Here is a 26,497-nt window from a genome sequence, read left to right as displayed (position 1 = left end):
GTGTGTGTGTGTGTGTGTGTGTGTCACTCCACTCTGACACGTTGATTACATTTACATTTTGCGCCCCAGGCTCTCCGCTGGCAGTCTTATCTGGAGGGACTTGAAATGAGTCTTCCCCCCCCCCCCGAAGAAAGAAAATTCAGTGCGTCACCAAAATTACAAGAACGCAGCGACAAATGTGTGGAGTCGGAGCCACAGAGAGCCGTCTGTAATACGGGTTGTGTTTCTGAACGTCAGCTTCCTCAGATAAGCTTTAAATTAATGTTTTTTACAATCGTCACATTTATTACAGATGATGCAGCATAAGAATCAAACCTCAGACCTTCACACAGAGTAAAATAAACCTTGTGAAGGTCTAAACGAAGCAGAATGAAATTAGAGATAACGATTTTTTTTTTTTGACATACAGCGCAAGAACAAGATGTGACTCGGGAAAAATAACCTCCTGGGTTTCACAGCGAGAGTAAAAGCTTTATCAGTCTGAACATTCAGTGCAGCAGGCAATATTTAATCTAAACTGCAAATCTGTCTTCTGAGGATGAGATACTGAAACTGTCTGTGGGTATGAAAGGTGTCTCTGGAAAGTTTGTACCTCAATGAAGGACAGTGGCTGTCGTCAACTTTCCCAACACTTATACAGTTATAGAAATAGAGAACCAGAGACACAGCAAAAAAAAAACGTATAAAAACATCCAGAGAATCTTCTCAGGTGACTCCTGCAACATATGGTTGGTTTGATGATAAATTGACAAATGTTGAGGTGAAACTGTGAAAAGTAATCGTCAACACTTCTGATTATCAGTTAATTGTTCAAGTCATTCATCAAGATTGTGACAAACGGGTTTCAGCTTCTTAAATATGAGGATTTATTACCTTTTAAGTGTTTATTCATTCAAGATATGCAGCATAAAAACATTAATGAATAAAAATATTAATAGAAATGGGGGCAATTCTCCGTCTTTACAAGTTTATCTACTGATCATTTCTTAGCACGTCTCCTGAGAACATGTCCCATCTTTTGTCTTGTACGTAGTCCAGTGTTTTTAATGGGTTTTGTGATTTGTAAATACACGAGGAGGGGATGTATTTACCGTACTGAAGTCAACATGATTGAAGTGTATTCCCTTTAAGGCCAATCTGACAGCGCTCTGTCTCTGTCAACATATTAATTATAATCACATCTGGTGTCCATGTGTTCAGTCAAACACATGAAGATGTGTAAAGGTGGAAATGTCCGCCTGTCTTCATCCCTCCTGTCTCTCTTCTGCCCTCAAGCCCTTTTCAGGGAGTTCGGTGGAGCCCGCTGCGTTCACAACATCGTGAAGTACCGTCAGTGCCGGGAACACGCCCTGCTCATCATCCAGCAGCTCGTGCTGTCGCCCAGCGGCGATGACGACATGGGAACGCTGCTGGGCCTCATGCACTCCGCACCGTCCAGTGAACTGCAGCTGAAGACAGACATACTGAGGGTAACCACACTGCACGTGTTCACCTTTTATATACCTGTGACACTAGTCGTGGACAGTCCCAACCGAAACCCTAATGGTTAACCCTGAAACCAAATCTGAACTGGGTCATTCCGGGTGAAACCATCAGGCGGCACTGTCACAGATCTGTATGAAAGAAAGAAACCAACAGAGCTGAAGTTCCATGTGTCTCAGATCAGAGTTTAGGAAGATGTGGGCTGAAGAAGTTTGTTCTTCTTGGCGGGACTCTGAGGTCACAGAGAAATCATTCATCTTAAATAGAAGATAAAACCTGTGGAAGCTGGAATCTGGATGTCAGCACAGGAAAACTTCTGTGATTTTAAAATCAATATACACTTAAAGCCCTGCATACAGTAATAGCCTTAAACCAGGGGCACAGAGAGTTAGGTGCACACGCACACACACACACACACACACACACACACACACACACACACACACACACACACACACACACACACACACACACACACACACACACGATGAGAGGATGTCGGCTGATTTTCTAAAACATAATTGCATTTTGGAATCTCAGACTCCTTCACATGAAGCGATTCTCACGCCTTCTGAAGCCTTCAGCTGGATTAGCCCGTCAGCATTTTGCTCCTGTTTCCCTAATCAGAGATTTTAATTATCACCGCGAAAAAAAATCCTTAACACTGCAAAGAACTTGTATCAAATCCAGTTAAAGGGTAAAATAGATTTTTCCTCGCTCTTCATCGGGGGTTATGTACCCGACAGTAACACACAGATAGATCTTAAAATTAAGCCGATTAGCCTTGTGAAAGTGCACATTTAACCCGGACTAATCCCGATACGTTGCATCTAATCCTCGAGGCTGGTAAAGTTAACACCTACCAGCACATCCTCACACAGCCGGGTGGTAATCTCCCAGCCGGGTGGACAGCGAGAGGAGTTTTTTTTTTTCAAACATCCTGCGATGGGTATAAAAGTAAAAACGCTGACTCTGTTGTCCTGCAGCAGGAAACCGGCGCCTCGGCGTCGTAATGACTCACTGTTTTAACTTCTCTTCTCTCTTGCTCCTCTCCTCACTCACTCTCCACTGACGGAAGCTTAACTCCAGTTACACAGTTTGCTGATATGATGTCGTAATGATCAGTGAAGTCACGACTCCCAACGTAAAAGTGGCCTAAATCAATTAAATTCCTATTTTATAAACTCTATTATACATACAGTGCATTTAATACGGTGCGATGGATGTAGCCATGATGTTGTAATTTTAATTTTGAAGTTCATAATTGACGGTTTCACTAAATAAAGAGGAAGATATTGATTTGAAAAAACTAAAAAACAGAGAAATCCTCCAGTTGAACTCAACCTTCACTTCACACGTATCATTCAAACAGCATCTGTCTCCGTCTCCGCTCCTCAGCTGCTGATTAAAGACTCTGTCAGTGAGTCGCAGTCACCTCATGTTGTTTTTACGTCCCCACACTCATATGTAGGTTTGATATTTCAGTTCAGGTTCTTTGCAAATTGTGAACCATGAAAGTTAGAGAAATGTAGAAGCGGGAAAAAGAAAAGCAGCAAGCCGGAGAGAAACCCCCGAGGGGCTCGTAGACATGTCTGCACTTCAGAAGAGCGAGAGAGCTGATGAACAGAGACTTGACTGAATGAGGTGACGAAAACCAAACCACGTGAAAACTAACAAAACTCTAGAGGAAATTATTTAAAAACTGTGGAGAAGACAGACATTTATTATAAACATTAAAAAATCATGTGCTTTGGGGGAAAATAATACCAAAACACTTGATTTCTTTTTACTTTTCAAACACCTCATTATTTCTTCATGTAAAACTTGAGGAAACTTAACCTCCTGGTTTCTCCTCTTCAAGGCTTTGCTGGCGGTGTTGCGTGAGAGTCACCGCACCCGGACGGTGTTCCGCAAGGTGGGCGGCTTCGTCTACGTCACCTCACTGCTGGTGGCCATGGAGCGCTGCCTGTGCCAGCAGCCGCGACACGGCTGGGAGCGCGTCAACCAGAACCAGGTGTTCGAGCTCCTGCACACGGTCTTCTGCACGCTCACCGCCGCCATGCGCTACGAGCCCGCCAACTCGCACTTCTTCCGCACAGAGATCCAGTTCGAGAAGCTGGCCGACGCCGTGAGGTGAGGCCCCCCCTCGCACGCTTCCTGTGACACCTGCGCTTCCTTGTTCTGATTTGTAGGAACCGCACGAGGAGATCAGAGAACATCTGTCTTGTTAATCCTCTGCAAATCTGCTCGGCCACGTGTGAATCTGCACATTTGCTTTTCCTATGGAAGCCTCTGCTTTCTCCTTCATGTTCTCGTTGGAGAGTTGGCTGCAAGTGTTTTCCGTTAGTGTTGTTATGTATTCAAATCATCCTCTTGAAAACCAAAGCGTCCTGATGTTCACGACCGTGTCTGCCTCTCACCAGGCTGCTCGGCTGTTTCTCCGACACGAAGAAGCTCGGTGCCACGACCGTGTTCCCCTCGAACGCTCAGCCCTTCCAGAGGCTGCTGGAGGACGAGGCTGCCCCCGGAGGCTGCGCGGGGGACAGCGTCTGTCCCACGCTCAAACACTGCAGCAAGCTCTTCATCTACCTGTACAAGATGGCCACCGACTCCTTCGACAGGTCAGTGGGTACAGAAACTGGGCTTATTGACAAGGACGTAAAAGCTTTACACACGAGTAATCAAGGTTTTCTTAGAGACTGTACGTTTTACAGAGTCATTCTTATGGAAAATTGTTTATGCATATCCAATAGCTGCCGTCTCTCTCAGTAACTTTACGTCTCCAGCCGGCTCATATACATTAATGTGCTCGGCTGTCAGCCGTGTGCATACCGCACCATAAATCAGGCCTGAAGGGTCGAATGGAGGCGGCCGTCTCTTTGCATGTATTCAGGCCGTTCAGCTCATGAATGAATAAGGAAGAAGCATCATTATCGACAAGATATTTATTTATCGTAGGCAGTTAAGCTAAGTTAACAGTTCAGTGTTAGTGGTCACTTAAAGAACATGTGCCTGGGGTTCAGTGGGGTCTTCATGTAGAAGGGAAGCAGGTCGGAGCCACATGTTCATCCAGAACATTTCAAGAATCCTCTCACATGTGTTGAACAAAACCCTAAACTTTTCTTTTTCTTGTGAGAGGCCGGCAAGTTCCTCCCGACCTAGTTTGAATCATAAAACAACCCTCTGTAAACATTTCCTCTTTTTTTTTATTCAAAGTTCGGGATCCAATTTATTGAGCCGAAGGGGAGTTATTATTTTTCAAGTGACCTAAAAAAAACTGTTTCGACTTAAGCAGAAATGCTGAGACAAGGGAGAAATCTGTTCTCCAGATCTGCATGTGTTCACGTTGTGTTTCACTTCTTTTATAATATGATACTAAAACATGCAAAGCCAGGTACAGCGAGAGCTGATGTAATGAAATACGTAGTTCAAAGAATTAAGGGATTCATCTCAAGTTGTGTTTAGACAGTTTTTCTGTCAATGTTCCTTCTCCTGTGTGTGTTTTCATCACACACGGGATGTCACAACCAAAATTGCAGAGCTCTGTCGTCATCACTGCTCTACACAGACACATGTGCTGTTCTGGGGGGGGGGGGCATGTGCTCCAGCTGTACCTCTGATCCTGATCCTCTGTCAGCTCTACACTAACAGCTTCTCTTCTCCCTTCTCTCTTTTTTCTTCCTCTAACCTCTGGCACTGTCTGGCTGTTCCTCCTCGGTCTGGTCCATCTGCACGGCTGCGTGCGTGTGTGTGTGTGTGTGTTTGTACGTATGTCCTCACACATCTGGGTGTGCATGCTTGTCTTTCTGTGTGTGTGTGTGTGCGTGTGCGTGTGCGTGTGCCATGCAGTCGTGCGGAGCAGGTGCCTCCCTGCCTGACTCACGAGACCTCGCTGCCCTCACCGTGGGGCACGCCAGCACTCGCCAGGAAGAGGTAGCTACAGCGCTCTGCCACTTTTGTCCCCCTCATCCCTTCCCCTCCATTTCCCTCACCTTCCGTCGACACGCCCACTAGTGGCAAAATGACCCCGAGCCCTTTTCAAACAATTACCGCATCTGCCAGTTACTGTGAACATGAGCAGCCCTTCCAGTGCTTCGTGCTGACTCCAGCCTTTTCCACCGTGGCAGCTCTCCTGGGGGAATTTGCCACTCTGTAATTTGCATCGCAGCAACGCGCCTCTTTGGTGTAATTGCCTGACTGCAGGCCCGAGCAGATCTCCTGCTCTGCGCTGTTTTCACACGAGTCGGCTCCGCGCTTCAGACGAAACAGCAGCCGACCGACACCTTGATCTCTGAAGTGTGGAGACCGCTGACTCGTGTGGAAATAAAGTTGGTGTCAAAGTGTTTAACGCAGTTCTTGCACTGCCTCAGTGAGGGAATATTATCGCCATTCTCATTATAAGAATATTTCCACTGAGCTATGAAAGGTCCTGGAGACACTTTCGGCTGTGATGATAAATATTTAACACCCGCTTCCTTTTTATGAGCCATATTTACATATTTTGTAGACTCCAGTTTCAAAGAGACTAAACAAACTTATGTGCAACTATACAGGTTACAGCTGACATGACTTCATTTTCTTGTCTTAATAAATATACAGCTCCAGAAAACATGATGGACATCTCTAGATTTGTCTTAAATCACCTTCTCTACATTGATGGCATTTAGAGAAGCTCCACATTTGTCATTTTATCTCCAACATGACACAGACTTAAATACCGAAGTTATTCTCGTATAATTATCTATGCAAATCTGAAGTTTTAAACTTCAGCCAAAAGCGCAAATGTTTCCAGATCGTATTTCCCCTGTTACCTCATCTCTTCCATATGCGTCTGTGGTTTGACTGAGTTGGACTAAACAAACTTTTGACCTGGTATGTTTCCTCTGTTTCCTCAGACAAGGTTACTACGGTACGTCAGGCCCCCCCGCCCCGGTCAAAGCCCTCACAGACCTGAAACTCCACCTCACTAACCCCTCCCACCCCGCTTCCTCCTCGTCTGACATGGTGGTCATCCACCCGGGGGCGGTGCTGGCCATACTGGACCTGCTGCCCTCCGTCTCCTCCGACAGCCAACCAGAGGTGAGGACACAAGAAGGAAGTGCACTTCCTGTCAGAGCGGGGGGGGGGACGGGTCATGTGCAGGGCAGGAAAGTCCCTTTTTGTGTCTGTGGGTTTTTACATGTTAAAGTCGAAAACCAAAGAAATTAGTGCATTGCCCAAGGACTACTTTTATACAAGGAAATACAGTAGTTGTACCAGAAACCTCAGAAAGGCTGTAGGTATATTAAAGGTTAATGTAAAGAATTTCAGGTGATGGGTTCTAGTCTCTCTCTCTCTTTCTTTTAACCTCCCTGACATGAGCAGTCCACAAGAATCCCCGACAGTGGAATAATTTCTGACTTTACATGTTGATGTTTAATTCCTTCCCTCCCTCCTCCGGCCGTCTCTCCTCCAGCATGCTCTGGACCTGCAGCTGGCCGTGGCCAACATCCTCCAGCTCCTGGTGAACAGTGAGAGGAACCAGCAGGTGCTGTGTGAAGCCTGCCTCCACCAGCGGCTGCTGCAGCGCTGCAGTCAGGCCCTGGGCGACGAAGACCACCCACTGCACCCGCCGCTGCAGAGGATGTTCGAGAGGCTGGCCTCGCAGGCCCTGCAGCCGATGGCTCTCAGGTACTGGACCGGACTTCTGGTGTTCGGGTGATATTATGTAGGCGGCTACTTCATAGCCCAAGTCCAGTCCGTCTTAACGAGCCATGAGTCACCAAGATGTTCCACAAAGTTTAGGACTTAACTTCCCAAAGCAGGTTCTGACTCTGAAGAGTTGAAAGTGAGACAAATATGATGTTTGCTTTCGTGAACGGTTATGCGTTGGTGTTTACAGGCTGTATTTGTGTTGTTAACTACTTTTTTTTTTAATGCCTGAATTGATCTGATTAATAATTCACAGTTATTTTAATACAACAGGTTGTGGTGGTAGCTTTGTGTTTATTTTGCCACTGGTCTATATAACAGGTAGATTTAATTACAGCTTTATGTAAACACTTGCTCTCACTTAGCTTCTTGTAAATACAGTTTGTATGAGACGCCCTGAGCAGAATAAATGTTCAACCTCCTCTAGTGGCGCGACCCAGGATCGTGGCGCTTTCCCTCCAGTGATTGAAAGTGACGTGGGGGGGGGTAATCCTCAGTGATGGGTTTTCAGCGTGTGAAGGATGACTGTGTATACGTACAGACAAACCGGGAGATATTCTCATTTCCCGCTTGACTAGTTAAGTGCGATGGGAGTTTAGGGTTGAGGAACGAGGAGGGGGAACTTATTTGACATGCACATTGTTGGTTCTTTTCATATGTAAATCCAAGCCTCCTCGACTGATATTCTCCCCCCTCGTAATTGTGCCGGAGGTAATCGTATCCGGAGCCGTCAATCTGCTCTCCATCCTCCTCTCCTCCTCTCCTCTCCTGCTCTCCTCTCCTCCTCTCCTCTCTCTCTTCCCTGTCAGCCGTCACCTTCCCATCATAATTCTCTTTTCTTTCTTCTCTCGGTTTGTTTCTGCTCTGCCAGCGTCAGCCGGCAGCGAAGCTCCAGAGCCTCTCAGAGCCTTTGGTGTTGTTCTCGTGTCGCTCACTCGGCGTTCTGACAAGTGATGCGAAACCACCACTGGGACTCTTCTTATCCATGTCGCTTAACATGCCAGTCAACCTCATCACCGACTCTGAAACAGACTAAAACACGCTGTTAACCAGAGCTGCTGAGGTGCAGAAGTCAACCTGCAACCTGAGGGAACACACAGTTTGATGGATGCTTTTATCTCGAGTGCTTTACGGTTCCATGGGAACATATAGGACATGTTTATGATCGGTGGCTCCGGTGGGAATACGGTGAATAAACCTGGAAGCACTGGAAGCTTTTACTGAGCAGTAGTTTATGAAAACTGTCGTTAAACAGACGCATCGTGTTGATAAATATCTTATTTCTAATATTGATTTTTTTTTTTTACCTTTGCAATGTCTTTGATTATCATGAAAGGTTTCTATAGATAAAATGCATTAATGCTCTAAATTTACTGCCGGGTTTACTGTACCTCTTCAAGGTTTCTCACTGATTAATCGAGTCTGTGGCAGTAGCGCGAGCACCTGCCCGAGCTCAACAATATAAAGCAGAAGCAGAAACGTTATATTCCTTAAACATTTAATCTATTCTTAAGTATATTTGTATTCATGACATCCTGGTCTCTTTCCTCTCCAGGGAGTTCTTACGTCTTGGAAACCCTCTGAACTGCGGCGCCTGGGACAAGAAGCTGCTGAAGCAGTACCGGGTGCACAAGCCCAGCTCGCTCAGCTACGACGCAGAGATGAGAAGTAAGAAACCAGCAGCTCTCACCCGAGTATTGATCACATGATAGTTAATGTGCCATGGGTTTCAGAGTAAAGGCCCCTGTGTGCTCCTGGTTTTCATCATCAGACCTGTTAATAACACAGGATTGTCGAGCAGCACTGAAAGGGCCACTTGGTTTTTCTACCATAACAGCAAGGGACATAAAAATAACCTGTTTCTTAGTTATAATTATATAAACCAGGTCAATTCTTGAAGATAAAATTGTCCACATTAAAACTAACTGTATAATAATTTTCTAGATTTAAAAAAATGCAATGCAGTGAGTGAAAGATTATTTTTAACAGCTGGAAATTGAAGAGCTAGCGTCGTCCGCGGGCGTGATTATGATGTCATTCGGGAGCCATTCCCATCGGCCAACGGGAGACCGGCGTCCTCCGGGGAGAAAGTTTCCCTCCGTAGTAAAAAGCTTTTGATAAAAAGATCGTCAATCTTCCAGAAATTGCTTCTTTTTTTTTTGGCTCACGCTCTCATTGCTCATTGGGACGAAGCCTCCAGTGAATAGGCTGTGATTGCAGACGATGAGCTTCCTGTAAAACATTTAATAGCCGGTGGAAGCTGCCGGCAGCAGCTCGGTGCTGGAGAATAAGAGGAATTCTATAGGTTTTCAAAAAGGTTCAGATGAGAAAGTCGGTGCAGCAGCTGAGCTTAAAGGGGTTTCTTCAATGTTGCTTTCCTCCAATATGTTGTAAAGGTTTTGTGTTAGTGAAAAAGTTCGGCAAAGTAAAAAGTAACAAAATATTGGAAAACTGAAGTGATTTCTGACAAAAGAAAATGCAGTTTTATATCGATAACACTAAAATGCTGGTGTCGGAACATCTGTAATGTGCACCTAGCGGCTAGCGAGAGCAAAGCTGATAATTCCTAATCCACGATGGAACTGGTTGACAGCCAGCCAACCAATCAGAGCAGACCGGGCTTTATCGGAAGAAGGGTCTTAAAGAGACAGGCGCTAAACCAAGTGTGTCAGACAGAGGCTGAATAGAGGAGCTGCAGCAACAGTTATAACACTAATTCAAATTATTAACCTGAATATAGATATAAAACGTCTCCTTAAACCAACCAACAAGCATGCATCACTGTTAAATATCCTCTGATGAATACAACATTTGCAAAGAGCAGGAGGTGCACGAGAGGAAGCGTATCTCAGTGCATTCATTTGCAATCGCAGCAGCAAAGGTGTCAGCTTGTAGGAAAGTAATCTCCTTGGCCTCTGATTAAAATCCAGTTGATGTGTAAATGCTCTGTATAAATACAGACCGAGGAATCTCATGCTAATGGTTTGTTTTCCATCAGCAGCTGCTCGTGTTTGTAATTTTACGGGCTCCTCGGCGTGTCTTAATCGTTTATTGTGTCTCCTCCCAGCTGAGAATGGGTATTAAGTCCCCACTAATTACTGCTCCCCACAAGCAGCCACTGTTACAGCACACAGAGCTATCCCTCTCCGTCTGTGGGAAGGTAATCCACTGCGGTTTATTAGCTGCCATTGATGGAGGTTGTACTTCTTGTTGTGGCCTAATTAGACTTTGTCACATGTGCTGACTCGTCACATTTAAAGGAATCCATGATCTCAGTGGAAGGTGAAATATTGAACCTGAAACCATTGTAACGCTTGTGGGGTAATAAACAACGACTTCATTTGACCCATCCAACCACACAACAGACTAATGGACGGGGGGTGGAAACATAACTTCATTGGCGAAGGTAATTAATGCTAAACAGGTTAAAAAACATCAGATAGATTAAATCAGTGATCAGCAGTGTAGTCATATGATTATAGAGAATCTTTGCACATAAATGTACGTCTAAAAAGCTCCCACGTATCTTTTTAAGCAATTTTTTTCGCTGGGGAAATAAAACTGCAAAATACTAAAGTAAGAAAACAGCAGCAAAGGACGAGGAAAAGATGAACTTGAAGGTTATGAAGTTAAAAACATCATGTTTGTGCGCTCACCTCCTGAAACCTAACCTGACCTCCTCTGACTTCACAGACAGTATGACCATGTCCATGGAGGGCTTCGGCCCCGACAGCGTCTTCGCCACCCTGGCGGAGGATAACGGACAGTACCGCATCAGCCGCAGCCTGGTGCGCTCCGCCGAGGGCAGCACCGTGCCGCTCACCCGAGTCAAGTGCCTGGTGTCCATGACAACGCCCCATGACATCCGGCTTCACGGATCGGCCGTCACGCCTGCGTTTGTGGAGTTCGATGCGTCGCTGGAGGGCTTTGGGTCAGTCGGCATGAACATTACCAACCTGAAACACTCGTGGATGTTTGTACATTTTATAGCCTGTGGTTGTTTTTGACTTGGGCAAACGGGGGCAAGTCACACGTGGTTTACAAAATGAAATTATCATTCCTCCATCCAGACAGAACCGCAGCCTCTCTAGACTTTATGCTGTCTGTTCCTGGAACTCTCCAGGATCATTAAGTATACAAAAATGTCACACTAGACAGATTTGTAATGTTTTTATAACTTTTTAAGGGTTAGTTTATTTTCTTTGGGTCACAAGAAGTAAAATGAGTCCAACATATCATCTGTCTTCATGTAGCTTCATGTCGGCTCCAGTCCCCCTGAGACCCTAATGAACACTGTTCTGTTTACACCTCCAACAAACTCTGTCCACCCAGTTGAATATGCAGTGGTTTTAGCTCCGGTTTGGTCTCCACCAGTTCATGAGGAGATATATCTCTCTTTTTAGCTGCTGTTTGGTGTCGGGCAGATTGTGTACAGGGGTTTTATCAAGACCCACAGTCCTGACAACTTGGGTCAGAGCCACACAGCAGCTCCAATGGGATGTTCCCAGTAAGCTGTGGTCCGAGGAAGGACAGCCAATGAACAGCGTGAGGTGTGAAGGCCGGCCCGTGTGGTCCACTACCACAGAAGAGCTAGTCCATCGCAGATAGCTGAGAACCTTCATTCATGCAGACAGCTGCTGGTTGTCAGATGAGTCATGTTGACGTTCGCGTGTCGTTTACTTGGGAAAGAGCGAAGCGACAAATGATCCATTCTTCTGTGAACCCTTCTTTCAATCTGTGACTCACATCTTTTGCAACTGCAACGAAACAGGTTGAGCTGTTTTTTAACCACGTGGCAGCACCTTCAACTGTCACAGCAGGAGGCCGGGATTCACCCCGTGTTGTATGTTCGCAGCAAAGTGAATGCTTGGGTCAGTGGAAATTATTCTGGTGTGTGTGTGTGTGTGTGTGTGTGTGTCTGTGTGTGATGTGACCCTGGCAAGTCTCCCACACACGTGTGTCAGGCACACATGTTACGCTTCCACGGAACTGTTGAAAGAGACTTTAGGCTGTGACATGTTTTATGTTTCATTAATATTCATAAGGGGAAAAGGTCATTGGAGATGTTTTCTGTCAGTCGAGCTGCAGAAAGTCGAAAGGTTGTTTCCTGTGATTACCTGACCAGCATGGAATTAGTAGATATCAGTTTGATTTGGAATATGTTTGTTTGTATTGTGCCGTTGAAGAGATGAATTATTCATTTTGTATTAAGTCTCTCAGACCTTCAACACAGAGGAAGAAGTCAGGGCTCCAAACAAAACTGATAAATATGCTGCTCTTCTGCTGCTGGATGAAAGAAACATCATACATCTTACTATGTCTTTATGCAAAATCCTGCATCTAACACCATTACAGAACTAATTTTACATAAAGTATAATCATAAATACACATATTTATCGGCATTAACGCTGATACTAATATATTTGTGAATGTATCCTATATTTTATCAGTGGTGTTCTAATAAGGAGCCATTTGAAACATGGCTGTCGCCGCTTCAGAATAGAACATCGAGTTTCTCCTAAAAACACGGCGAAGCGGCGCAGCGCCCAGGCAACGAGGCACTGGCCCACTTTCTGCTCAGCGTAAACAGTGGAGGAGACACACACACACACACACACACACACACACACACACACACACACACACAGAAACCACCCCTCCTTCCCCTCCCATCTGTCCGCATGAAAAATTGATGCCCCTGCTGCTGTTAGGAATCGCACACGCACATGCACACACACACACACACATACCCACTTTCTATCACGCACAACACGCTTATACACACGCAGACACACAAATGCACACTCACGCAGCCAACCATTTCACAAGGGTCTCTGAACATAGTGTAGGCGGAGGGGGGGGGAGGAGGAAAAGACCCCCACCCCACCCTTTTTTTGTTTTTGAAGAAGAAGAATCTCACTCTGCCTGGAAAAATAAAAATTAGCATGGCACGCTGGTGAAATCCTGTTTTATCTCATCATGGTGGTGACTAATGAGGTATAAAAAAGAAATAGACAGCGTACATGTAGTTATTGTGAAGCAGCAGCGGGGGGGTGGTTTCCTTATTAAGGAGACGGGCTGACTGTTAAACAGAGGACCAGCGCGTCTGTCCTTGAGAAGTGTCCTTGAGTAAGTCATTGAATCCGTGCCAGCTTCAGGGACGCTGTCCTGTCGCTCACTTGCCCCACCCTCCTGTCCAGGTGGAAAATCAAAAACAGGAAGCTACGTTCAAACAAAACAGAATCTGGTCATCGTGGGCTCGTTTAAGCAGCGTTTTTTACTAAATGCATAATTCATAGGGCTCATAAAAAGATCTTTTAGTGACTGGAATATAAGCAAGCAATTACTTTACTAATGGTTCCTATTGACTGCAGTATTAATATTGCAGGGCTGAATTTATTATTTTATAATCCTTGTAGCTGTGACTCAGGCTGTGTGTGGTCATCAAGGCCGACTCCTAGTGCGGCTCGGCCTCCAGGTTCCCTGGTTGTATTCACCACAGTGTCTCTCTATCAACACAGAAATAATCCAGCACCTTCAGTTCTGGTTCGGGATGATTAGAGAAGCCAAAATAGCAGCTTCACCGAGGGGCAGTGAGTCAGCAGAACACGACGCCCACGCACGAGCCAATTTCTCTGTGGTGTTGTGGAGGACACACAGGATGACGCTGCATACGGACGTCACTCCTAAATGTGAAACACGTGGCTCATGGGAGATTTTAAAACGTTTTTCTTGTCGATATCTCCGCCCTGGGTTTTTGCCGTTAATTGTCAAATGCGTCGGCAGGAAGTTAAGCTAAAGTTCGAGAAGTTGTACGTGACCGAGTGCGTTTGAATCCCTCTTGAAAAACCAGCCTGAAAGTGTGTTTTCATCCCACCTCCCTCCTCCTCCTCCTCATGCATAATTAATCCTCAAGTATTCGGCAGTTGAAATTTCCATATATTATAATACAAAGCTTCTGTGTCTCAAAGCGCCTGAATTACCAGCATGTAAGTTCTGATGAGATTCTAATAGTTTGTCTCAGGGATGGAGACGCGCTGCTGCAGCAGGAGTTCAGCGAACCTGCAGTGAAGCTCGGGGACAAAGCTCTGGGTCTCTGCGCTGACGACGTGTTTACAACTGTTTCCCCAGATAACGGTCGTTAATCTGTGTCTCTGTGTTGGTCCCACACAGGTGCCTGTTTCTGCCCAGTCTGGCGCCGCACAACGGTCCCACCAACAACACCAACGCCTCCGGTGTCAGCGATGGAGCGGTGCTGAGCGGGATGGGCACAGGTAAACACGAGTCTCAGGTTATGCTGCTGCAGGTCACCTTGGACCTTGGAGACTTAATAACGACTTGCAGAAGCAGCTGGTGAATCACAGACTGTAAATTAAAGGTGGACGATGCGTTTCACTTCCTTTATAAGATATAAAAACATTTTTTAGATACTGAAGCAGTGAAATTAGAAGAACATACTCTTGTTTCATTTTGCTGCAGCTGTGTGATCATCCTACCTGTTCCTCTAAACACAGTGAAACACACATTAAACACTTCCTCCCTCTTTGATCACTCACATATTTTTAACCGCAGACACACACACACACCACACATCATTATGTTCGTGTGTTACATCTTCAGAGTTTGTGTTTGTGCAGCATTCCTCTGCTCCTCTGTGCGTTAGCTCCTCTCTCACTCTTCCTTTTCATTTCATTTTGGGTTATGCACTTTTTTTCTCAACCGCTCAGGATTTCTCCATCTCATCCACAAAGATCTTCAGATCTATCTTCTGGTGTTCATCATTTGTGTATGAAGGGGGGGGGGCGACACCTACACCCCACGCAGTTTCTCTGATCTGTGTTTTTCACAGATTCATATCTGCAGTGTCCTCCTCCCGTCGCTTTATTGTCAGCTGGTGAAACTGTGTTAGAAACAAAACAAACCTGTTTGTTAGAAGATTCATTAAAACAGCCACAGATTCATCGAATCTTTAGACCTGAAGACGGAGATAAAATGAATATATGACGTTATGGTTGATCTTCTAGTCTGAATCCTCATTTAGTATTTATAAAGCACAGCGAGACTCCTCTCCTCTCCTTCTTCCTCTCCTCCTCTCAATTCCTCTCGTCTCCTCTCCTCCATCTGTTTACCTATTCATCCCAGCTCCTCCTGCTTCTCATCCACCCCACGCCGTCCTCCTCTTGTCTTTTCCATCCAGTCATCCGACACTATTTATAGACCTCGCTCTTTTTGCCTCCCTCATTTCTCCCTGTCACTCACGCTTTCCCTTTTTCTACATCCTTTTCCTTGCTGATCTCAATCTCCGATTCCTCTCTCCCCTTTTTCCTTCTTCCTTTTCTTGCCCTGAATCTGTCTATTCTCTTTGTCACTTTTCCCTCCTCCCCCCCCCCCGCCTCATTTATCTCGACCCCCTCCTCCTTCCATCCCTGCCTCCCTCTCACTTAAATCTGTCCCATATCCACGGGACATGAATAAATGGACATGGAAGGCATCATGCAGAGGCTCATTCATCAATCTCTTCAGTCCACCCAGGACTGATGCACAGAAGAAATCGATGTATCCTCTCAAACCAGTTGATATCCACACGTCTGTGTCCGTGCAGCAGATTCACTTCAGCACTTCAAACAAAAACATGAGGCTTCAAAATAGCAGTTCACGTAGACACCATCGATATAAAGATGGACAAAATGACAGCTCCCAAAAGCGAAGCCAAATTGTCTAGATTGCCACCTGGTGGCTGGCTGCAGTATAGGTTTTGAACCCCGCCTCCTCCATGTCAGTGAATGGGAAATGGACCAAACTACTTGAATTTACTGCCGCGGCCTCATCCCCTGATTGCTCCGGCGCAGACTCTGGCTCCAAAGTTGTCCGATGGCAGCGTTTGTATTTCGTATTTTCGCTTCATTTCTGCATAGTGGGAGGAGGCGGCGACACGTCGTCCGTCTTATTAACGATCTATGTCACAAACCGACGGGTGACATCACGGTGGGTTGGTCAGCTCCACCCACAAGACGTAATGTAACGGCCCCGGGGAGCAGAGACGGTGCAGCAGTGCCAGCTCTCACTGAATCATTTTAAATTTTGGTCCAGTCACGTCACCTGTTGAGTGACGGTCATATCCCGAGGCGCGGTGAGTCTGAGGCTCATTTATCCAGCGCTGGTGTCATGTTTCGGCAGCTCAGTCCAAAGCACTGTCACTTCTTTTGATGTGGCTCCACAGTTTCATCACTTTTGGATAAAAGAAAACACTGTTTTCCTAATTCTGCCCTGAAGGATGAGTTTAGATCTTTTTTATTCTACACCTGCTGCAACAAGCCAGAAGAATAAGGAATGACTACAAAATAAAACGGGAGGTGAAATAAGACGACACGACGGGTTCAGAGCAAAAGCAAACATAATCTTCAAGATCATAAATAACAGACAGGCAAAATGAAAGTGACAATATTACACAAAATAAAGTCAAGCAGCTGTGACGCATTAATAAAATTTACATCACACACTTCCACTACTTTGCCAGTATCAGTAGACAGTGATGTATCGCAGGGCCCCACATTCATTTTAATATCAAGTGGGTTCAGGCGGCATCAAAACAAGAGTAAACATTCAGTGTGTCCATAAATAACAATATCTGCAGCACTCAATAAATACATGAATGAATACTTCTCTTCTGCAAATTATGGAACTGCAGTTAAGAGTAAGCACCAGTGGTTTTAAAGCAGATAGCAGATCGTTGTTACCCTTGTTATTTATTATATATCATATTATTTATTACACCCCTCATCAGTTATTATTCTGGAAAGTTGCAGTGAGAACTTTCAGTCAGCAATGATAAAGATGCTGAACCTGGTCATTTAAAACATCTCACCTCCTCTCCTCTCTCCCTCTTCCTTCAGGAGAGCGCTTGTTTCCTCCCCCGTCCGGCCTGAGCTACTCCACCTGGTTCTGCGTGGAGCGCTTCAGCGCGGCGCCTCACGCCCACCCGGTGCGGCTGCTGACAGTCGTGCGCCGGGCCACCTCCTCGGAGCAGCACTACGTCTGCCTGGCCGTGGTGCTGTCGGCCAAGGACCGCTCACTCACCGTCTCCACCAAGGAGGAGCTGCTGCAGACCTACTGTAAGAAGCACTGACACTTCACCTGCTCTGTCTGTTGCATCGTGTGGTTTTCAGACCAGAGTAATAACAACAGATCAACAGATCAACAGCACAAGTGAATGATCTAGTTACAGAACAGGCCACAGAGTGAACTGCAGCGAGTGAAGTACTGTTCTGTGTGTTTGTGTAAATCTCACATACACAGTTTTGAAGATGTAGTATTATACTTTATGTAATAACTAGTAGAATAAATAATAGATAGAGTAAGTAGAAAATATTGATATATAGTTTGAAAATCAAGAATATCACCTTTGTAATTTACACAGTGAAGCTGGTAGAACCATGTACACTGTCGTCTGTCACCTCCAATTAATATTTTCTCTTCTGTCTCCGTCCTCCATCAAGCAGCGGACGAGTCCAGTGAAGAAGCCGCCTTCTATGAGATCCTGCCCTGCTGCGCTCGTTTCCGCTGCGGCGAGCTGATCGCCGAGGGCCAGTGGCACCACCTGGTGCTGGTCATGAGCAAAGGCATGCTGAAGAACAGCATGGCCACGCTGTACCTGGACGGACAGCTCGTCAACACTGTCAAGGTAAAGTGACGGATTCCACACGTCCTGTAATAAGAGTCTCTGAGGTCATTCAAGGGGAAATACTGTCGTCCATATCGTTCCCAGGGTCCAGATGTCAGGATTTAACTAGTGTGTTACAGCTTCTTGATGTAATAGTCATCAATTTACATATTTCTTTATTAGTGTCTCAACTAAAGATTTCACCTATAATTCGTCTATTGATGATTTCTCAGTCGCTCTCTCTCTCTCCTCCTTTCACACCTAAATTCTGTCCAATCATTTTAGGCCATAGTGTCCAAAAATATCTTTGAAAATAAAATGTACTTTACTGGTTAAAAAACAAAGATCTTGAGTTCAGTATTATTAAAAACATAATTAGAAACCTCATATTTCAGAAGCTGTAACAAGAAATGTGATTTTTTTTTTTTTTTCCTGATGAATGATTTAAACGATTGATTGATTAATGAATGCAGCGGTGGGAGGATGTGTGCAGGATACGCTGATGTTCATCCAGTCTCATTTGCATTTGCAAGTAATAAAGATGGATAAATGGATTGAAATACACAAGAGGAGATGGCTCACTGCTGTATCATCATAGTCCTACATATACTATAATCACCACTGTTTTCGCAGTAGCTGCGCAGCCTTCTCTTGATGGACCAGCACATACAAAGCCCAGAACGTTAAAAGCACTGACCTCCATTTGGACAAAGACTCAGAAAAACAATCTGTTATCTCGACTTCAACCAGCAGCCGTGCAGCGCGGCACTGGTGTGGCTGAGTGACCCCAGATTCCCCTGAGACTACACAGAGCAGAGCAGGGAAACAACCCGACAGACCACAAGTCTCAGCTTCCTCTCAGTGTCGCTGATAACTACAGCTTCATTTCCTGCCGAGGTCGACAGACAGGAAGCAACGAGCCGCGCTCGGTCGCTCAGGCGTGTGTCTGCATGTACCAGTGTCGCTTTGATGTGGTTTTTTTATGACCACATGCGATCAGAAAGTTCACACGTCTCCAAATGTCTTCGAATAACCTACAACACCGAAATATTTGATTTGCACAGATTGTATATTCACGAATTAACAAATTATTTCAGTACTAGTTAATCTTACTTGTTTGTTTTATTTATTTCTACTTATTCTTGTAATTAATCTCTAAAATGTCAACTGGGATAAATCAGCCCCCTGTTCTGGGACAATTCATTTGTGGCTGAAAGCAGGAAATCCCTCACCCGGGTCATTAACCTCTCTCTCTCCTCCAGCTTCACTACATCCACAGTGCACCGGGCGGCTCCGGCTCCACCAACCCTCCTGTGCTGAGCACAGTGTACGGCTATGTGGGGACGCCGCCGGCCCAGCGCCAGCTCTCCAACCTGGTGTGGCGTCTGGGGCCCAGCCACTTCCTGGAGGAGGTCCTGCCGGCCGCCAGCGTCGCTGCCGTCTTCGAACTGGGACCCAACTACGTGGGCAGCTTCCAGGCGGTCTACCTGCCCTGTGAGTGGTCTGACTACTACTCGTTTAGTCTACTATCTTCTCCGTTTTCTCCCTTTCTCTGGTTTGTAAGCTTTTGTCTTTACACCTTCCATGTCTCTTTTTATCATTCCAGGTAAAGACTCGAAGACAGAGGTGGCGCCTGCCGCTCCGGTGGCGCTGGTGCCGGAGGAGAAGGTGTCCTTTAGTCTCTACGCTCTCTCGGTGTCCACGCTCACTGTGGCCAAGATCAGGAAAGTCTACAACAAACTGGACAGCAAGGCCATCGCCAAACAGGTCAGACATACCGGTGCTTGTTGGAGTTAATGTCACCACGTGAGCATCATGTGTTTTATTTAGGCTTCTGTGTGAAGAACTAACCTGGACGTGCACTGTGTGACCTCTAAAATGATCAAATCCACCTCACACTGTACGAGAAAGTCTCCTTCGATGGAAAGGAGAAGCTCACGATTTCTGTGTTCACACTGTTCGGTCTGATTGTCAAGCCACAACCTCACGGCTCACTTACACGTACAGTCTGTGGTCTGGTTATTCTCAAGAAAGAAGAAGTGAGGGTTTGTTGGTAACAATGCTCACAGGAGAAATGGTTGAGCTGCTTGGCAGAAAGAATTTGAGGTAAGCAAGCAACGTTTGAGTGAAATAGGATGATTGGGACCTGGAGGTGCATTCCCGCTTTCTCTTCCTCTTTCTTTCTGACTTTCACTGCGTTTTGAGGCTTCGTGCAAACACAGTGAGGAAACAAGACGCTGAGTTCAGGGAATTGGTTTGTTACTGTGCTGCAAATGTGTTTAAGAGCACGAAGACGTCAGACAAATACTTCAGAAACTCATCTGACCGTCCGATGCTGGTCGGGAGCATCTGATGGCGCCTCGCTCCTCCCTGTACACTGAACAAAGAAAGGAGGGATGACAAAGTAATCGACTTTGGGTTTGAATCGCACTTTCTATCTTTTATTTACCAAAGTAATAGCACACACTGAGATCACCTGCTTTAATTAGAGCTGTGGTGACTGAGTGAGTTTTCCTGTGGGACAAGGCTGGAGTCTGACTGAGTGATGAGCTCACACGCTTCATCGTGTCCGTCTGATGGAACTGACGGAGGAAAACAAGCATCTCTTTCCCTCGGCCTCGGCTCAGAGAGCGACGATGTTTTCACTGCAGAACTTTAGCAGAAACTGCAAAGTTTTCAGAGCGGAAAGATTCATATCTTAAATAATTAATACACGTCAAAGAAAATCTGCGGAAGTTTCTATTGCTCCCTTTTTCTATTTTTAAATGTAGACACACGCACACGCACACACACACACACACACACACACACACCCACACACACGTATCTGGAGAGGCACACTGGTGTGTTAAGGTCAAACTCTCTCTTCAACATTAGATCTGCTCTCTCTCTACTTGCCTGGATGAATATTCACATTAAATAACACACCCTCCTATTATCGCACCAGAAGTGTGGCCGGTCTTCAGATGAGCCCCGTCCTCCTTCCTTATCTCTCCCCACCTGTCGACTGATTTCCCAGCCTGCCTTGCTCAGGCGACTCGCAGCAAGCAAACAGCAAAGAAGTGCAGAGGCAGCGTTTCTCCTCCAGCAGGGAGCCGTCGTAGAGCAGGAGGAGAGGTTTAGTGTAGCTGCAGTCAGGTATTTAAGAAATTAAAATAACTGCCACGTTTAGGTAGTTGTTATTGCATTATATTCTACTTGCTGAATTGGCAAAAATGTTATAATTGATGAATAAAGATCCTCATCAATCTCATATTTCATTCTAAGTAGTTTAATAAAAGCCGAACAGAAATTTCAGACTGCAGCTTTCAACATTAAATTCTGGTTCCCTGAAAAAACACATCCACAACCAGCTGTGTCACATCGTTAAACCTAAAACAAACAAAAATTATATTTAAACACCATGAGACATTTTAACCTTAAACCAGCAGCTTCATTAAAAATAGTTTGATGGTTCAGTGACTGTGAAAAAGGAGAATGTTTCCTCTTTCATCCCTGAACGTAACTTTAATAAATATAAACCACATGGAATAAATTTCCCAATGATGAATGTTAACGCTTTGAATAAAAGGTGAAACATTCTTATTAAATCAAGTGAGAATGAGGTTTGGACTTTTATACTGAAGTGTCTCCCCTTCCTCCCTCCGTCTGTCTGCAGCTCACCGTGTCCTCTCATGAAAACGCCACTCCGGTCAAGCTGATTCACAACGCCGCCGGCCACCTCAACGGGCCGGCCCGGACCATCGGAGCCGCTGTCATTGGATATTTAGGTAAACGACGCCACGGTGACACCAGACCAGCATCACATCCTGTGTTATGTGGCGGTGTTGCAACCAGTGTGAGTGTAATTTGAAAATGTCCTTCATGGTTAACACACTCCTCCATGTCACTGCCCACCAGGCGTCCGTGCCTTCGTACCCAAGCCTGTGGCCACCAACCTACAGTACGTGGGTGGGGCGGCAGCCATCTTGGGCCTGGTAGCCATGGCGTCCGATGTGGAGGGGCTGTACGCAGCGGTCAAAGCTTTGGTGTGTGTTGTGAAGAGCAACCCGTTGGCCAGTAAGGAGATGGAGCGCATTCAAGGCTACCAGGTCAGACATCTTCCTACACGAGGAGGTTTTTCAAACTGTCAACAAATAAGTTTGGTGAAAGAAAAAAACCCGTGTCCTTCCTCTGCAGCTGCTCGCCATGTTGCTGAAGAAGAAGCGCTCGCTGCTCAACAGCCACATCCTCCACCTCACCTTCTCTCTGGTGGGAACAGTCGACAGCGGCCATGAAACCTCCATCATTCCCAACTCCACGGCCTTCCAGGACCTGCTCTGTGACTTCGAGGTGAGGGACTCTGGGCGTATTGAGCCATCATACCAGCTAATTCCTACATTATGATTGGCTATAAGCATCTTGGGTGATGTATCTGACATAAACACACCAACAGTGATGTGGATGTAGCCTCAGTCTGATTCTTCTGCTCCACAGGTCTGGCTCCACGCTCCCTACGAGCTCCATCTGTCCCTGTTTGAGCATTTCATAGAGCTGCTGACAGAATCCAGGCAAGTGCCACACGTGGTTTTAATATGTCTTTACTGTGTAGTAATCAACACGACTCTTACTCTGGTCTAATCTAACTGCGTGTTTCCGCTCACCGTGTGTCGAGCAGCGAGGCGGCGAAAAACGCCAAACTGCTGCGGGAGTTCCAGCTGATCCCGAGGCTGCTGTTGACCCTGAGAGACACGTCCCTGTCGCAGCCCACCGTCGCTGCCATCAGCAACGTGCTCAGTCTGCTGCTGCAGGGCTTCCCCAACCCGTATGACCTGCTGCGGTGAGCACACACACACACACACACACGCACGCACACACACACACACACACGTGTAGGAGCCATGTTCTAGATCACTTCAAACACACAAATATTAAACACACGCTTGTCGTCTCATCTTCGACTCACAGGTTCGGCCAGTTCATCTCCTCGACTCTTCCCACGTTCGCAGTGTGTGAGAAGTTTGTCATCATGGAAATCAACAACGAGGAGAAGCTTGACGGAGGTAACGAAAAAATCGGATGTGACGACGTCTTTGTCTGTGTTTTCAAATGCAGGTTAACTTGTTGTGTTCGTTCCATCATCATCGCGTTTCGGGGCAAATCTGAAGTCTTATATGTGGTTGAAGTAACTCAACTTGAATCTGATATTTACTTGAAATATAGATTATAGAACAAATGTCCATTCAGCCTGTGACAGATTCTCCTTGTGTCTCCAGGTAATGATGATGATTTCGGCGGTCTGCTGTCAGCAAACCTCATTCTGCTGAGAAACCGCCTGTTGGACAACCTGCTCCGACTGCTCTTCACCACCAAAGAGAAATGCACCGTCAACGCCCAGTAAGACTTTGTTCCTCTCACGTTGGTTTAACATGAAAGTATTGTCCTTTTAAAATCAAGATTCCCTGGGGAGTCATTTCAACAAAATATGAATATTCATGTCAAAGTCTAAAGCCGAGTTTCCTGGATCTTTGAAACATGTTCGTCATTAAAGTCTGATCTGTAGAGGATAAAAATATGGACAGAAGTTATGTTGTGTCAAAACATTTTGTTGTGGCAAAATCTGAAGCACGTTATAACAGAATGGTTTTGAAAGTATTTGAATAGTCACCAAAAATAGGTATTTTAAGAAGAATCGGTGGCTGTTGGCCCATCAGCTCACCCCCTACCTGCTCTCTGTCGCCCCCTGCAGAGCGTGTGACGAGCTGGTGCGGACGATGGGCTTCGACTGGCTCCTGATGTTCATGGAGGAGCACCTTCACTCCAGCACGGTGACGGCAGCTCTGTGGATCCTGGTGGTGCTGCTCTCCAACCAGTCCACCCTCAACCGCTTCAAGGAGGGCCTGTGTGGAGGCGGCTGGCTCGACCACACCGACTCCGTCCTGACCAATAAGATCGGCACAGTGATGGGTGAGTGACGGCGCCCGCGGCGTCTTCGGGAACCTCACAGTTACACATTTGTCTTACGAGGACCTGTGCTCAAGTTAATATTTAACAAGTGTTGTTAAATATTTTAAAGAAGTCTACATTGATTTCCCCTCCCACGTGAATGAGGAGGTCAGAAGGATGCAGTGATAATGTCGAGTGTAAAAACCTTTATGTTGTGACGTGGCTCAGCAGACGCCTCTCCTCACTCTGCCAACGCTTTCCCACGGAGTTGGCCGTCATTCAGTAAACAGAAAGCTGCGCAGTTTGTGCGTCGCACGGCCAAGGGTTTGTGTTTCTTTCTTTTTACCTTCCTGCTGCTGCTGCTGCCGTCATAGCCCCTCCTGAGCTCAATGGTTTTCACTCTTTTTTGATATAAAAGAGAAAAATCCTTAAGTCTAGCAAATGTAAACTTGCATGATTATGAACATTTGCTTCCTAACGATTTTTGTTTTTGCTTAACAGACATTTTTATGGTCTAATTCTACACAATTCAACCGTTCAACCTCCAGGTTGAGAACCATTGACCTTACCTTAGAGAAACCCTTAGTCATGACGTGGCCTCACAGCGTTCATGGCTGTGGCTTTGTCAAATATTCTACAAGTTTAAAACCCTTCGTCTCATTCAGTGGTGGAGGAAGTACTCAGACATTTTACTTCAATGAAAGTACAAATAAATAACACAAATTTACTCAAGTAAAAGTGAAAGTATCACATAAACATTTCTACGTGAGTAAAGTATTTTTACTAAGTACTTGTAAATATACTTACTTCTAAATATACTTGATAAGTATTAAAAGTAAAGGTACTTGCAGTTTCTGTTGTTGCAAACGCACTTTTCTCTCATTGAGGGAGGTAAGATCTAATGTCACCTGGCCGTATTGATTATGTATAGGATATTAAATATAATAAATATGATAAAATAATATATAATATCAGAAAAATACAAATCAAGTGAACATGTAAGGCAATGTATTGTTAAAGTGGAGAGGAGTAGGAAGTATAGATATTTGCTGATATATGTCGTGGAGTAAACTGAAAAGTACCTGAAAATACATCCACTAAAGTAAAGTACAGATACATAACGTACAAGTGCAGTATTTAAATGTACTTCGTTACATCCACCACTGGTTTTATTTGGAGTTTGTCTTCCTGCTCAACCAAATCCTCATCTTTATGCTTTTGAGTTATTTTGTTAGTGCTCAGTTTCAAGCATACATCCCGTCTGATTAGCTCAGTTAGAAGATCCTGGGTTATTACTTTAACCACGTCCTGCCTGGTTAAACCAAAAACCAGGAACAACAGCTGTATCCAGAGCTGCCTGTAGGTGCCCGAAGGCGTCAGCAGTAAAATCCCCGTAGCTGTTCTCCTAACATCCCCTTGTTCCCCGCCTCCTTCAGGTTTCAACGTGGGTCGCAGCGCCGGCGGACGCTCCACATTGCGAGAGATCAACCGTGACGCCTGCCACTTCCCAGGATTCCCTGTGATGCAGACGCTGCTGCCCAAACACACCAACGTGCCCGAGCTCTACTTCCTGCTAATGGCTCTGTTCCTCCAGCAGCCCATCACCGAGCTGCCGGACAGCCTGCAGGTACATGTTAGTACAACCAACCTTCTTCCTTCTTTTTTTAACTCTAGTAACTAACATTTCTCGCCCTTGGTATACTTATAATATTGTGTTTTCCTGACTGTGTATTACCCCGGTTTGTGTGTTTGTCCCCTCAGTTCGACCTGGACTCCATCTGGACGTTCATCTTTGGCATCCCAGCCTCCAGTGCGACGGTGGTGGGCTCCATCCACAGCGTGTGCACCGAGGCTGCCTTCCTGCTGCTGGCCATGCTCCGCAGCATGCTCAACCTGGTAGGAGCCAGCGTGACAATATCATCCCACAGTATTAAGCTGACATACACTCAGAGATTCCCTCATTCCTTCCTGCAGCTCACAATTTCTTAGCGTAAACATTCTGAGTGCTTAGTTTGCTAATTATTAGATTCAACACCTTTTTTACAAAGAGGTTTATATCTTGGAAAAGCCCAACGTGTGAGGTTTCTCCTGCTCATCCTCTTTATGTGCTTCGTACCAGCTACTGGATCATCCCTGGATTCTCTGAAGGGGCTTTTTAAGCTTCAATAATCCAACAAAAAATGATTTGGCACACACGTCGTCTCCATCCTCACACACACACACTCAGTTTCTCAGAGCGTCCTCCTGCAGTGGCTCGATAGTGGCAGAGACTGCTGCTGCTGGGGGAGTTCCACTTATCTATATATGACTCAGCCTGAGATTCGGACTTCGAGCTTCGGCTGCTTTGGCTCAGGGAGTCTGAGTGGAAAGGTTTTGTTTGAAGTCAGCAGCTCTTGATTTGTTTTCCAGCCGTGGCAGTCAGAGGAGGAAGGCTCCTGGCTCAGGGAGTACCCCGTCACCCTCATGCAGTTCTTCAGGTATCTCTACCACAACGTGCCCGACCTGGCACCGATGTGGCACAGTCCGGAGTTCCTCTGCGCCCTGGCAGCCTCCGTCTTCCCCTTCAACATCCGGCCCTACTCTGAGATGGTGAGTCCAAACGCTTTTTACTTAAATTACTCCCAATCTCCTAGTGACCACAAAGGAATACTTTATTCTACACAAATCTCCTGTGTTAAATCCTTTATTTACAAAGCGTGAGAAGTTTTTCTACCAAGACCGAGATAATGGGCCTAACT

At 45.8% G+C, this 26,497-nt stretch overlaps 1 protein-coding gene across 2 annotated transcripts in view; it reads left to right on the top strand.

Moving 5' to 3' along the window:
• Positions 1–26,497, top strand: part of wdfy3 (WD repeat and FYVE domain containing 3) — a 76,661-nt gene that overhangs the window by 29,295 nt on the left and 20,869 nt on the right. Inside the window, exons 10-33 of one of the 2 annotated variants that reach the window (XM_047341322.1) lie at positions 1,276–1,469; positions 3,344–3,615; positions 3,906–4,103; positions 5,332–5,415; positions 6,378–6,561; positions 6,938–7,152; positions 8,729–8,841; positions 10,867–11,104; positions 14,348–14,448; positions 17,068–17,286; positions 17,671–17,855; positions 19,097–19,328; positions 19,441–19,601; positions 21,493–21,604; positions 21,735–21,925; positions 22,014–22,166; positions 22,311–22,384; positions 22,492–22,653; positions 22,782–22,876; positions 23,090–23,210; positions 23,563–23,780; positions 25,196–25,386; positions 25,521–25,655; positions 26,169–26,348. In XM_047341322.1, coding sequence (XP_047197278.1) covers positions 1,276–1,469; positions 3,344–3,615; positions 3,906–4,103; positions 5,332–5,415; positions 6,378–6,561; positions 6,938–7,152; positions 8,729–8,841; positions 10,867–11,104; positions 14,348–14,448; positions 17,068–17,286; positions 17,671–17,855; positions 19,097–19,328; positions 19,441–19,601; positions 21,493–21,604; positions 21,735–21,925; positions 22,014–22,166; positions 22,311–22,384; positions 22,492–22,653; positions 22,782–22,876; positions 23,090–23,210; positions 23,563–23,780; positions 25,196–25,386; positions 25,521–25,655; positions 26,169–26,348 — 4,028 coding nt within the window. Of the gene's footprint in view, positions 1–1,275; positions 1,470–3,343; positions 3,616–3,905; positions 4,104–5,331; positions 5,416–6,377; positions 6,562–6,937; positions 7,153–8,728; positions 8,842–10,866; positions 11,105–14,347; positions 14,449–17,067; positions 17,287–17,670; positions 17,856–19,096; positions 19,329–19,440; positions 19,602–21,492; positions 21,605–21,734; positions 21,926–22,013; positions 22,167–22,310; positions 22,385–22,491; positions 22,654–22,781; positions 22,877–23,089; positions 23,211–23,562; positions 23,781–25,195; positions 25,393–25,520; positions 25,656–26,168; positions 26,349–26,497 lie in introns of both variants that reach the window. The other variant, XM_047341323.1, reaches the window with a different exon arrangement.

Source organism: Hippoglossus stenolepis, chromosome 9 (genome assembly GCF_022539355.2).
Source record: "Hippoglossus stenolepis isolate QCI-W04-F060 chromosome 9, HSTE1.2, whole genome shotgun sequence".
NCBI lineage: Eukaryota > Metazoa > Chordata > Actinopteri > Pleuronectiformes > Pleuronectidae > Hippoglossus > Hippoglossus stenolepis.
This window is presented reverse-complemented; position numbering and strand designations above follow the sequence as displayed.